Here is a 14,107-nt window from a genome sequence, read left to right as displayed (position 1 = left end):
CAAAATATTGCTAAGGTTTTGTAAGGGGATCAAAAATTTAGTTGACAGCTTCAGACATACTGGTTTGTAACTTTTTAAACTGGAATAACTTTTAATATGAAACACATGCGGTCCAGTTGATACGACATTATATTGCTAATTTGTGATGAAGAGTTTTTTTTTTAAATGTATTTAATTACCTTGTAAATGAGGGCAAATGATCAGTTATACTCATTTTTTAAATGCTACAAATGTACTAATGGAGGAATAGGTAAATGTAGCTTTTTAGACATAAGGTTTCTCAATGCTCTGAAACCTCCTATGCTTTGCGGTTTAATAACTTTTTTATTCGAATGTCACTGATGTATTCTTTGAAAAATAAACGAGAGTTTGAGTTTTGGTATATTTTTCGAATTATCTTCGCTGAACAATTTCCAGATTTGCTTTTTTCCCATTTTGGATAGCTTGCCGTTTTCCGATTAGGAATATGTATAGGCTTCTTTTGATCTTCTCTGACAAATTTAGAAAAAAAATATTATGATATATCAAACTAAAAAGTCTATACTAAAGTATGAGCATAAAAAAAGAAATGTGTAATGTGCAATTAGTAAACACGTATATTAACATGTGAATCATCAAGTATAAGTAATCAATTACTAAATACACATACGCTAGAACCATGCAAGTATTGTTTTATGGATGATATTTCAAGACATGCAAATTGGATACTTAACAACAATACAAATATTTAGTTATACTTGAGTTGATATCTAACTATATGTGTCTGTGAAGTTTTTAATGAAATGCACATATGGACGTTTAACTTCAGTTCATCTATTGACTATTGATAAAATTTCCAAACATTGACGATAACGGGTTCTCAATTAAAGAATGGATTGCTATCTTGTTGCATGATTTGCTTTGTGTTTTTATATCATTAAATATTGATAAAATCATTGTTTCAGTTCATAGTCATAATATGTTTTATAGGGATTTAATGTGACAAAAAAAATTCATTCACAACATTTCAAATAAAATCATTTATTTTACTAATGACATTTTAAACAGATATTCGGACAGTCAATTCACATGACAATTATGCTAAGACATTGTATATAAAACATAAGTAGAATCAATTAGAGGAGTGGATCGCAAAGCAAATACAATTTTTAAATGTAATTGAGGACAATAGCATTAATGTTTACATTTATAGCCCCAATAACGGCTCTTCTCCATAGTAAATCAAAGAAAGTTTTGACATAGATGTGGGATACTATCAATTTCTGAGATAAACATTTTACCTTCAAACGGACATGTAATTTAATAATAAAAAACGAAAAGTTGTAATGCTATGATAAAAAGGTCAAGTAATTTAACAGAAAAATCCAATATTTGTGATGATAAAAAACAAAAAAAGTCCTACTGCAGTCATAATTGGCATACTGATATTTTTCAAATCATTTAAAATTATGTGAAGCGGACCTAATTTGCATGCTTTAGCCGTATTTGGCACAACTTTTTGGATTTCTTGGGTCCTCAGTGTTCTTCAACTTTATACTTGTTTGGTTTTTCAAATTATTTTGATCTGAGCGTCACTGATGAGTCTTACATGTATGTAGACAAAACGTGCGTCTAATGTATAGAATTATAAGCCTGGTACGTTTTATAACTAAATATTAATGAAACAATCGTTTACCAAGGGAAGATTGATAAAAGAATAACAGAAGTACCAACCAAAACGAGATAATCATATTACCTTATCTAGCGTCCATTTAAGTCGTTCCTCCTTATAACCACGATGAAAAAGATGATATGTAAGAAACGCGCCGTGCTAATATAGTTCCTTCGATATGAACATGTATAACATGAAATACATAAGCGTCGCCCGATGGGAATGGTACTAGTATTATGTTACTGTTAAGAATGCAACGTCGACGATTGGAAAGAGGAAGTCATCACGTCTGTCATATTACCTAGTTTGTAGTCGTCAATATTCGCTATATAACAACATGTTGACCTTTTTGTCTATATCGTGTTCTTTATTTGTTTAATTTCAAGTTTGCTGATTTATAAAGTTTTGAATATATGGGATTAGAAGAGTTTCGATATATCTGAAAGTGATATAGCAAAACAAGTGCACAATAAGCCGGCTGTTGATATATAAATATATTCAGCGCAATATATACATGAAATATGTTGTTTGTTTGTAACAATTTCAACGATATCAGTGTAAGTGTATATGTTTTTGAAGAATCTCACGTAAGACGATTTTCCATGAACTAGCACCCACAAAATCCTAGGTTTTCATAAAATGAATAGCTTGATTGCGCATTGTCAAGAATTAACCGAATATAAAAAAAAACTAATGTTATCATTATCATTGTCTTGTATTGTGCCTCGATATATATCTTTATCATATATATATAGGAAGATGTGGTATGAATGCCAATGAGACAACTCTCCATCCAAGTCACAATTTATAAAAGTATACCATTATAAGTCTTCAACACGGAGCGTTGGCTCACACCGAACAGCAAGCTATAAAGGGCCTCAAAATATTGCTAGTGTAAAACCATTCAAACGGGATAACCAACGGTCTAATCTAAATAAAAACACGAAAACCAGAAACAATATGAACCACATCAACAAACCGACAACTACTGAACATCAGATTCCTTACTTAGGACAGGCGCAAACAAATGCAGCGGTTGTAAATAGTATTTAACCAAAATGTCCAATTGCTTATAATGTTCAGACTCACTAAATGCAATTTTTTTATTAAACTTTTTATCTCTTTTTCTTCCTTAAACATTTTTGATCAAGATAAAAGATAAAATAATCAATTATTATTTGTACTGAATGTAAAATCTGGGCGTGTATATTTTAATAAATTATTTGAGAGGAGAAATAATGAATGCACTTCATCTTTTCGATTGAAGTTTTGTAACAGTCACTATATGTTTAATTGGAATTGGGGTATTGAACATTGAAAACGTTTTACAAGGCTATATTTTGGTTAGACAAACATGTAAGGTATGTTATGATGATCATTTGAAAATGAAAACGGAATTATAGAATTTTAATCCGTAATTCTATATGATGTTGAAGGTAATAATGATTCAAACAGCCTTGTTTTCTTATTCGGGACAAAAGACATGCGTGTCGCCTTCTTCTTATTTTCATTCATTCGAAATATGGTACAGTGATACTATCAGATTTTTTTATCAGCCCTAGAATCAATATCAGCCAAAGAGCCGAATGGCTCAAGGGCTGATATTGACCGAGGGCTGATAATACATGTGATATGAAAAAAAACATGTTATGATCTTTTTATCATATGCTTTAACAATGAAGAAAAATAACAGATTCATCTATTGATCTTTTTGCGTGGTTCCAAATAGAAGTGCAAAGAGTGAAAACTTCACGGACGTCGAACTTCAAATTTAGTACATTTGATATAAAATCTTGCTATCGTATGCTTAACAGAGAAGAAAAATATGGACGAATCGACAAAAAAATTAATTCCACAATATACATAAGGAACACTGTCTGGAAAAGACAACCTTTTTTAAAGTAACTTTCTAAATTTAAAAAAAAATGCATTATTCATGTTTATTTAATAATTTGTTTGTTTTCTTTTTTTTTATATATATTATTTTACACAATATACTTTCCAGTATCCAATTAATTGTTTTGTACACTACTTTGCAATGTTGTCCACTAAAAACGTAACATTGAGGTGTATTTTCCCGAATTTGCCGAGTATCACCAGAATTCCATGCGATAACTTTACTGAAAGGCATGTGATAACAATCGAAGCATGTGATTAACTTTTCATATCAGCCCGCTAAGCACCAATTCGAAAAATATGAAATTTAACATTAATTTAAGGCAATTACCATACAGTAAAAATCATATGTTATTTAGTCTAAGTATATGATAAAATAGCTTCGTTTACAATATAGTCAGTCTAACAATCTGTGGAATGAATATATATGTATATGTAACCGTAAACAATGAATAAACATCAATCTTTTTTAACATATACTATATACTATATAGCTATAAAGACTTATTCTAATGCAATTAATTTGTAACAAGTGTTCTCATTGGATGACAGCAAGCGTAAAATTCTCTATCTCCTTGTCTGTAACTAAGGAAGCCGACATTTTGAATTTCGGAATGTATTGACATGTTATTTCTACAATAATAAACAAATAACTCACTTGTTGCGCCTTAAAATCTTCTTTTTATTAAATTTTATTACATTCTGAAGCGGCACAGAAGCCAGAAAACGCCCGGTGTTTATGTTTGACACCGGAAGCATACCTATGACGTCACATAGTGTAGGGACCAAAGAAAATAACATCTTTTCGCGGAATTTTCTTTAATGAAGGTTTTACACTGAAATCATGATTGAAATTTAATTATGAACTTGTTTTGCATTAGAATAGAGATAACTGTATTGTATTTGAAGCTTTGCGGACGTCCATCGGTAGCTTTACTGTCGCAAATACCCGTTTATCCGTCTCCGCTCCGCGTCGCCAGGTAAACTTAATTTGCGACAGTAAAACTACCGATGGACGTCCTTAAAGTTTCAAATACAATACAGTTATCTCGTAAGTATTAGTGCCAATGGGACAACTCTCTATTTATGTCTTAATTTGTTAATGTAAATCCATAGGTCAAAGTACGGCCTTCAACACGAAAACATGACTCAAACCGAACAACAATCTAAAAAGGGTCTCACATATATATATATATATATTACTACTATAAACCATTCAAACAGAAAATCAACAGTATAGTCTACATTAAAAAACGAAAATGGTAGATTGAACCTGGTTTTATAGCTAGCTAAACTTCTTACTTGTATGAGAGTCGCATCAAATTCAATTATTATGACAGCGCAGTGGTAACAAATTTCAGATAAAATTGAATTTTTATCACAGAAAATCTGTTTTAGCACTGTAAAACTTATTCCGGAACAACTTTTTTACAAAATGGGAAATAATGAAAACTTTAAACTCGCCTAAGACAAATTCTCAGTATACAAGATTGTGTGTTTCACCGGTAGACACATTACACAGACAAGGAACATATTTCATCAGGTAAAAAACAAATCTCACAAACAAAGAACTTATTTTACCAGGTAAGGAACATATCTTTTAAATTTGGAACTCAATTTTACAAGGTATAGAAACAAATTCACAAACCAAACACTTATTTCAACATGTAAAATGTGGAACTTCTCTCAGAGAGATTGTAAAGAAAATATATGTGCAAAAAGTTCTAAAAAACATACTTCCTGTGATAGTAGTTTACTGGAACTTTTTCACTTTTTCACAGGCACTCATTTTGGCTCACACATGCACTAAACGAAGATTTTTTTTTATATTGTTTAAGTTTGCAAAAATAAATGTGGTATATTAGCTGTACAGCCTTTACGACTTGTTCTTTCATTTTCAATGATTTATTTACATTCAGCTACAATATCACCTTGACATTTTCCATTCAATATGTTTTACTACGCATGTTTGCCCAGTAGTCATAGACATGAATTATTATTGATATGGTTACTTTATAAATCAACTGTTCACAAAATATTGAATTTTTGAAATACTAAGGCTTTTCTACCTCAGGCATAGATTACCTTAGCTGAATTTGGCAAAACTTTTAGGAATTTTGGTCCTCAGTACTCTTCAACTTCGTACTTTATATGAATCGTGAGCCTAAATCCATCAATTGGAAATACAACTTTAAAATCTTGATGGATTCAGTCGAGGATTATGCCATGAAATGGGCTAAACGTGAAAAGGAAGACGTAGACACTCTATCCGAATGGATTAAGGCAGTGAGGTCGTTAATACAAATCAGAATTAAGAAAATGAATGGGTCCATCAATGCCCATTCTACGTCAATCTTTAAAGACCCAAATGTTGCTAAACACTTATCCGACCTCCATGATAAATATGTTGTTGTCCCCGCAGACAAAGCCCCAAATAACATCGTTTTTGTCTGTAAAAGTCACTACATTAATTGCTTGATAAACGAATTAGGTATAGACAATTCACTTGGAAACTCAACATATACCCTCACGACACTTACCAAAGAGGAAATCCTGGATAATCATAGGTTTGTTCTTTCTTCCTTTGGTATTTCAACCAAAGATGAAGAACTGGATCTTCCATCACTGTATTGGATACCTAAACTACATAAGTGTCCTTACAAACAACGGTATATTGCTGGGTCTTCCAAGTGCTCCACGAAACCTCTTTCTAAATTATTAACATCTATTTTATCAGCAATCAAAGACGGGCTTCAAAGTTATTGTGAAACTGCCTATTCTAGAGGTGGCGTGAATCAGATGTGGATACTTAAAAATTCAAAAGATCTTTTAGATTACATACAATCTAACTCTCTTTCATCTTGTAACAGTATTAAAACATTTGACTTTTCTACTCTTTACACAGGTATTCCACATCCCAAACTAAAAGACAAATTGAAAGAGTTGGTATTACTTTGCTTCATCAAAAAGAATGGCCAACGTAGATACAAGTATCTTGTCTAAGGGAGGGATAAATCATCTCCCAATTGATACGAAATTCCCGTGCTTGCATTTCCTATCATGATTTTCTTGATAGAGGGTTACCGCTCACAAGGAAGCTATTAAACCAAGAGTTCCAAATAGTGAAGTTGAAATCATCCCTTCGTAAATTTTACGGACGCCATCACGAGTTGGTTGACCGTTATGGAATAACCGTTCACAAATGATATCGGATATGTTCCTTACGTCGTAACTACAATCCCCTTCCCTTTCATGAATGTCACCTACCGAATTAGACTATTTACCGGATTTGTAATCACATAAGCAACACGACGGGTGCCACATGTGGAGCAGGATCTGCTTACCCTTCCGGAGCACCATAGATCACCCCTAGTTTTTGGTGGGGTTCATGTTGTTTATTCTTTAGTTTTCTATGTTGTTTCATGTGTACTATTGTTTTTCTGTTTGTCTTTTTCATTTTTAGCCATTGCGTTGTCAGTTTGTTTTAGATTTATGAGTTTGACTGTCCCTTTGGTATCTTTCGTCCCTCTTTTATTTGGCCTTTTTAACTTTTTTGGATTCGAGCGTCACTGATGAGTCTTTTGTAGACGAAATGCGCGTCTGGCGTATATACAAAATTTAGTCCTGGTATATATGATGAGTTTATTTACACATGTTACAGTGCAAAACTACGTGCACTCAGATATGCCTTCTAGTATTTTAAACTGTTTTTGAGGTAACCCAAAACTTGTCATTTATTCTATATGCCCTAAACATAAATACAACGGAAAATTACAACAACACTTCGGCAGAACAATCAGGGATACCTTATCTTCGAATGGCGTAAATTAAATAAAAGTAACCATAAATATACCACATATCTATTGATTCCTTTATAGCTAATAGATACATTTAAAATTGTTTGACATAATAGTTCACTTTTCCAAAAGCGCTTGTTGAAATTGCCGAAATCATCTGACATGTACGACCAGTAACATTATACTCGAATCCGTAGCAATCGTGATTTAGAGTGCACATTCTGGCACAGTTTAATCGGGAAAGCATTAAAATAGCCTTGATAGAAAAGTGAGTACTTTCGTGTTCCTCCAGTGTATACTTAACATCAAATAAATCATTTCCTGCAAATATAAATATTCAATTAGCTTCAGTGAAAATAGGCAAGATGGTGAAAATAAAACTTGTTTTTAACCTAGAGACTTACAGTTTCTTTCATTAAGTTTTTTTTCTAAATACTATACAAATGATTTTGATATTTACGGATCAAATGTTACTGCAAAATCTGAACTTTTTGACAATAACTATCTCTATAGAGATGCTCAAAACTAAAAAAAAATCCAAAATATCATTCAATTTAAAAAAAAAATAATTAAGTAAGAGATTGCAAGATGCTTGTTGTCAGGGTTTTGTCACCAGATTATGTTTTATGGATGAAAATCGTTTTGTTTTTGTTAAATAATTTGTTGGCTATTGATTGATTTCTTTTTTTGATTTTTCCTTGTTTCCAATTTTATGTTTTATAGATGTGTCAATGATTATTACGACAATTGTTTGTAATTATCCTCTGTATATGTCATTGCTGTTTATGGAAACAAATATGATTGGTTAATTTTTTTTATTACTATGTAAAATGTGTATATTTACGTTTTAATGTATGTATGTATCGTCCTTTCATTACTACACAACTCGAAAAAACGTGCAGAGGGCTTCAAACATAGATGTCTGTAATGCAATTATACGAAACAGTCATACAGTCTATGTAGACGTTGCAGAAATATTTATAGACAAATTAACTTACTCTCTGTACAGTCAGTTCCTTGGTATGCCGGATAGCAATTACAAGTGTATCCATTTATCACATCTAAACATGTACCACCATTCTGACACGGATTGGAACCGCATTCATCAAAATCTAAAAGTTACATTTTAAAATTGAACAGAATAAGAATAGTTATTATTTAAGAATTGAATGCTCTTTTTTGTAAATTTATTGGGGTGTAAAAGCGTTGACCGAAGTACATTTTGTATGAAGCGCCGAAAACACGCCTTTTATCAAGTTTTTATTTTATTTACCTGTGCACTTTATTGTGGGACCTCGTGTCATCATGAATGAGAAGTTTTATTGAGTGGTACAACTGTTTAAGGAATAACATATGATGTGCAGTTAGCCAATCTGAATAACGTATTGTAATGAAACATACATATAAATTGTAATAATTGATACATAACTGATGAAAAACTTTTATTATTATATCTTTCATGTAAATTACACATTGTTTTAGTAAATTTCGAACTACAAGTCATGAATTTGTGTTCTTGCATTTTAATTAAGGTAGTTCCATAAAATGAACGATTACTGTCACATTCTTTTTTTTGAAACGTGAGATCCATATTAGAATAGATTTGAACTCTAATGAAAAACTAAGGATCTTCTTATCCCAGGAATAGATTACCATAGCCGTATTTGCTCAACTTTTGGGAATTTTGGGCCCTTCATGCTATTTAATTTAGTACGTGTTTGGCTTAATAACTATTTTGATCTAAGCGTCACTGATGAGTCTTACTATTTACACCACTGGGTCGATGCCACTGCTGGTGGACGTTACGTCCCCGAGAGTATCATCAGCCCAGAAGTCAGCACTTCGGTGTTGACATGAATATCAATTATATGGTCATTTTTATAACTTTCGATAACTTTGAATTTTTCAAAAGAAGAAGGATTTTATCATCCCAGGAATAGATTACCTTAGCCGTATTTGGCACAACTTTTTGGAATTTTGTACTTGTTTGTACTTGTTTGGCTTAATAACTATTTTGATTTGAGCGTCACTGATGAGTCTTATGAAGACGAAACGAGCGTCTGGCGTTTTAAATTATAATCCTGGTACCTTTGATAACTATCAATATTTTAAAATTGTTTAAGGAAAATATTAACGTGATGCATTTATGTTTTTTTTTTCTCAAAAAATTCAATTTCATTAAAAATAAAGATAACTATTACTCAAATCATACTTGAATTATCAAATATCACATGTATCTAAATCCAATTGAAAAACTGGGCATAAAACTACAATGTTTCATTTTAGAATTGAGTAGAACATTTTTTTAGAATGCATGGCTTCAAAACTCACATTAAGAATGTATCTCAGGTAATAAACTTACTTTCTTCACAGTTATTTCCCGTGTATCCCGAATCACAAGTACAAATGTATCCATTGATTCCATCTGTACAAACTCCGCCATGTTGACATGGATTTGAAGCGCATTCATCAATATCTGAAAATACCATCATGAACATTAGTTTAAATAATGATAAAAATGAAAAACGGACTTATAAAATATCCCTTAGATTTTTTTACTACCTAGATATTTCAGCACCTCAACATTGATATACATTTAAAAAAAAAATCAAATATTTTCAACATGAGTCATAAAAAACACACAAACGATAGCAATATGCACATGATGCAGCAACATTGTTACTGTTAAGTAAAATATAAAAATATATAATAATTTTAACGAATAATTTCATGTACTAATGATATGCCTACATGCACTTGTCTCAGAACTGTTTTCCTATGTACCTTAATATAACACAAGGTACTAAACTAGAATTTTGAAAAATGTCACCCGGTTGCGAAAATCAATTATATGCCGATTTCTCGGTTGTCAACCCTACTAAAAGTTGATATGCCGTAAATCTAAATTGATTTTTCTACATAATGGTGCATACATGTAATACGCATACTTTTGTTGTTTGAATTATCTGTAGCAGGCTGCCCAAGTTTATGAACCCTAATTATTTCGTATGATTATACCAACTTGGAAACACACCACTCGCAGTAAATAAATAATTTTAAAAAGAATAAAAAAAAAATTAAAAAATATAAATCAATTGTTTAAAAAAAAAAAAAGCAATTGTAAACGGTCTTCCCCCCTTTGAAAAATGATTTATGGGGGGTGGGGTGGGGGGGGGGGGGTGTTTGTGTATGGGGTCTATATTATTGTGTTACTGGAGAAGTTTCTTGTTTAGTTTGGAAAGTTTTTATTTTATTTCAGGTCCAGCGCGCGCGCCAGATTGAGGAGACATCACGTGACGCGGGTTTATAATAACGAAAACTTAGTATTTTTATATCTTTTCAGGTGGGGACGTTGAACAGACACCATGTATAGAGAGGGAACAATGTTATTTCTTTAGTCATTGTAGGAAATTGACATTTTGATCACAGTTCAACAGCAGTGCATGCTTTGGATTTAATTGATCCGGTGAAACTTTAAACACATTTTAGGATTATTTTCTGATAGTTTACATTTTTCAGCACCTGTTTGTAACACAGATAAGTATTTCAATCTAGGAGCGGACATTTTATTGTAGGATTTCACTGAGATTTACGGACCTAGCAAGCGATTTTTACGGCTTTGCTATTTTTTTACTCTAGGGAAAGTCTTGATAGATATCTGCACCACGTTGTTTTATGAACCTTTAGTACATGTATGCCCTGATGACTGCAAATCTTGGGGTCGATTGGACTTGTAGTTTCCGAGTATAACTGATAACAAGGATGTGGATTTTTTTTCTTCAGAAGAGATGTAAGAACAATATTAAAAAACAATTCTTCAAAGAACAATGGAAGGTCCTTCCACCTCGATAATAAGAATGAAATTTAAAAAACGATGTTAGAAAATGTCACTCCTTGTTGATGTAATTTGGTTCTTCAAATTGATATAAAAAAATAAGATTAATAGGTATATGCAGAAGACTTAATTGTTTTATTATGAACATAAAATAATTTTTAGCAAAGGTCAAAATCTAGAACGTCAAATTGACCTTTGACCTTGACCTCAATTTCAAAGTCATAGGTCACAGGTTAGTGATCTCAAATCAAATAACCCCAGGTCAATCATTTGTATGGTTGTGGAGAAATACATAAGGGGATAAAACTCCTATAAGGGTTAACCAAAACACTTCGACTGAAATAGGTTGAAGTTGAGCCTTTTTGTAAACAGTAATTTGGCAAACAAATCATATCATTAACTGTAACAGTTTCTTTTAAATAACGATAACAAGCAAAATTCTTAATTTATAACATGACCTTGACCTTCGACCTTGATCTCAATTTCAAGGTCATAGGTCAGTGAACTCAAAACGGAAGGTCGGAGATCAATCACTTGTATGGTTGTGGAGAAATACTGATTTGAAATACATAAGGGGAGAAAACTCCTATAAGGGTTAACCAAAACACTTTGACTGAAATAGGTTGAAGTTGCCCCCTATTGTAAACAGTTCTTTGGCAAACAGAACATATCATTTACTGTCACAGTGTCTGTGGAATAACGATAACAAGCAAAATTCAAAATTTAAACATGACATTAACCTTTGACCTTGACCTCAATTTTCTTCAAATGGACCAAGGACTTCATATCAAAAGACTGTAGGCCTCTACGACTTATACTGTATGAATTTATCCAACACATCGCTAATCTAAAATTTTTAAAGGGAAATAACTCCCATTAGATGTCTTCCGATCACTCAAGTCCAAATAAACCAAATCATTCTCAAGAGTAGACGAACAATTTGGTGAACAGTTTGCTAAAATCTTTTACTGTTTTAGACATAAAGCGATAACAAGAAAAAGGAGATTCGATATGTTGTAAGACAAAAAAGCATTTCAGACGGCAGAAGAAAAAAAAATCAGAAGAAAAACAAAAGGTATTCCCACGAAAAGTGGAAAGACCTCAAAATGTTTTTGTCTGAATAGAACTCACGACCCTCTACCAAGTGGCATTTGCGATATGTCTTATAAGTAACGAGTTTCTATTTTTACTCAAATTTTTACTCAAATTTTCCAATTACATTAATGTCATTAACACTCTCTCTCTCTGGAATTTGAATATGAAATGAGATAAAGTCAGATAACTCCTAAAAACAGTAAGACCTTCCAATAAAATTTGACCAATTGATCACCGAGATATATAAAGAGCGATGGAAGAAGATACCTTTTACTGCGAGTTGCATGTTTTAAATCGAGTGCAGGTAGATGAAATACTCTCGGTTAACATACTTAGATAGGCCTGCTATGAATGTATGAGTGTTATATACCATTGTGTAGATAAATCAATGAAAACGGCGTAACAAGTTTTAGTAAGGTTGACAACGGAAAAAATCGAAATGAAACACATTTTCGCGACCGGTTGACAATTTTCAAAATGCAAGTTAAGTACCTTGTGTTATGAATTGGTATTGATGGAATTTATTTCTGAAACAAATGACTTCTTTATTTACACCTGAGGTATCTTCAAATAAGCAGCACATCGTTCAGTCAGATATCATAAAGACCAAATTCAATCGCTAAAGTTGTGTGATTTGTTTTTTATTGTTTGACCTGTTCTGTCTTTCTTTACTATATACGTGTATTTGTCTCTTTTATTTCCCTCTATTTGCATTATTTTTGTATACTATCTATTTGTTTTACCCATTTCTGCTTTAATTTATTTGTGAGTTCAGATTTGGCAGATTATCATATAAATATCATACAATAATTTTAAAGTTTTGCATTTCCAAATTATTGCAAATTATTAGACAGCAAATTGAGGTTTTACATGCTCATTTAATATATGCCAAAAGAAACTGCAATAATGTTTAAATTGTTATAACGTTTTCAAAAATAATTATTTTTTCAAGTCAATTGATTACCTGTCAATCAATTAGGTAATTATTTAATCAATAAAGTAATTAATTGACTAATCAATTACTATCCACAATGGCATGTGTGCATTGAATATTGTTTTTTCTTTAATTATTTTAAATAATGTTGATCTAATAACTGCAAAATTAGGTTAAGCTAAGAGTCCATTCAAGTTAAAATGGTTTACCTGAACATGTGTAATAAACTGTCATATATTTAAAATCACCAACACATGGGTCCACACCAATGTCACCTGGCCGAATAGAGCACATCTGTTTGTTCTCACAATGTTGTTTAACCCAATTTGTTGAGTCAATGATGCATGGAAAACCATTGGTGTATGGTGCATGGTAACTAGTGCATGTTGTTCCATCATGTCTGCCATAGCTAGAACTAGTTATTGTCATTACTGAATATAAATCACATGATACCGTGTCTGTATCAAAATGACATATAATTTGTTCAAGGCCTACAAACCAAATTTACAAATTATTTTCTTTAACATTATCTAAATTTAATTGGGGTTATATAACTAGTGTCTTGTTTTACTGTAGATAATTAAGTACATGTATCATTGGTTCTGTGATTTTAGATAATATAAAAAAGACGATGTGGTATGATTGTGAATGAGACAACTCTCCACAAGAGACCAAATGACACAGAAATCAACAACTTTAGTTCAACGTATGGCCTAAAACAAAGAACAAGGTCCATATCGCATGTTTTCCTGTGGTAGATGGGTTCCTTTCTTCTCACTAACAATCACAAAATTCGAACAAGTGTACATTTATACTTACAAACATTAATTGCGTGGTAACGAGCAGTAAGTTAGATGAGGTATAATCGTGAAATATAAACTTTACATACTTGACTTTCG

General features: G+C 31.9%; 1 protein-coding gene across 1 annotated transcript; it reads right to left on the bottom strand.

Moving 5' to 3' along the window:
* Positions 1-7,368: 7,368 nt before the first annotated feature.
* On the bottom strand, positions 7,369-13,695 carry LOC139485745 (fibropellin-1-like). Its single transcript, XM_071270401.1, has 4 exons — positions 13,418-13,695; positions 9,707-9,820; positions 8,343-8,456; positions 7,369-7,665 (listed from the first exon to the last, which is right to left on the bottom strand). Exons 1-4 carry the CDS (start codon positions 13,635-13,637, stop codon positions 7,439-7,441), a joined length of 675 nt encoding a protein of 224 aa, XP_071126502.1. The 5' UTR covers positions 13,638-13,695; the 3' UTR covers positions 7,369-7,438.
* Positions 13,696-14,107: the final 412 nt, after the last annotated feature.

The sequence above is a fragment of the Mytilus edulis genome, chromosome 8, assembly GCF_963676685.1.
Source record: "Mytilus edulis chromosome 8, xbMytEdul2.2, whole genome shotgun sequence".
NCBI lineage: Eukaryota > Metazoa > Mollusca > Bivalvia > Mytilida > Mytilidae > Mytilus > Mytilus edulis.
Note: the sequence above shows the minus strand (reverse complement) of the source record. Positions and strands in the feature narration are given on the sequence as shown.

What these genes read in the sequence shown, in the direction of transcription:
- LOC139485745 (XM_071270401.1), bottom strand. Translation starts at nt 13,637, where the DNA reads ATGACAATAACTAGTTCTAGCTATGGCAGACATGATGGAACAACATGC. An exon ending in AGTTTATTACACATGTTCAG is followed by an intron (nt 9,821 to 13,417) that starts GTAAACCATTTT and finishes TGGTATTTTCAG; the next exon opens with ATATTGATGAATGCGCTTCA. An exon ending in AGGAACTGACTGTACAGAGA is followed by an intron (nt 7,666 to 8,342) that starts GTAAGTTAATTT and finishes TTATATTTGCAG; the next exon opens with GAAATGATTTATTTGATGTT.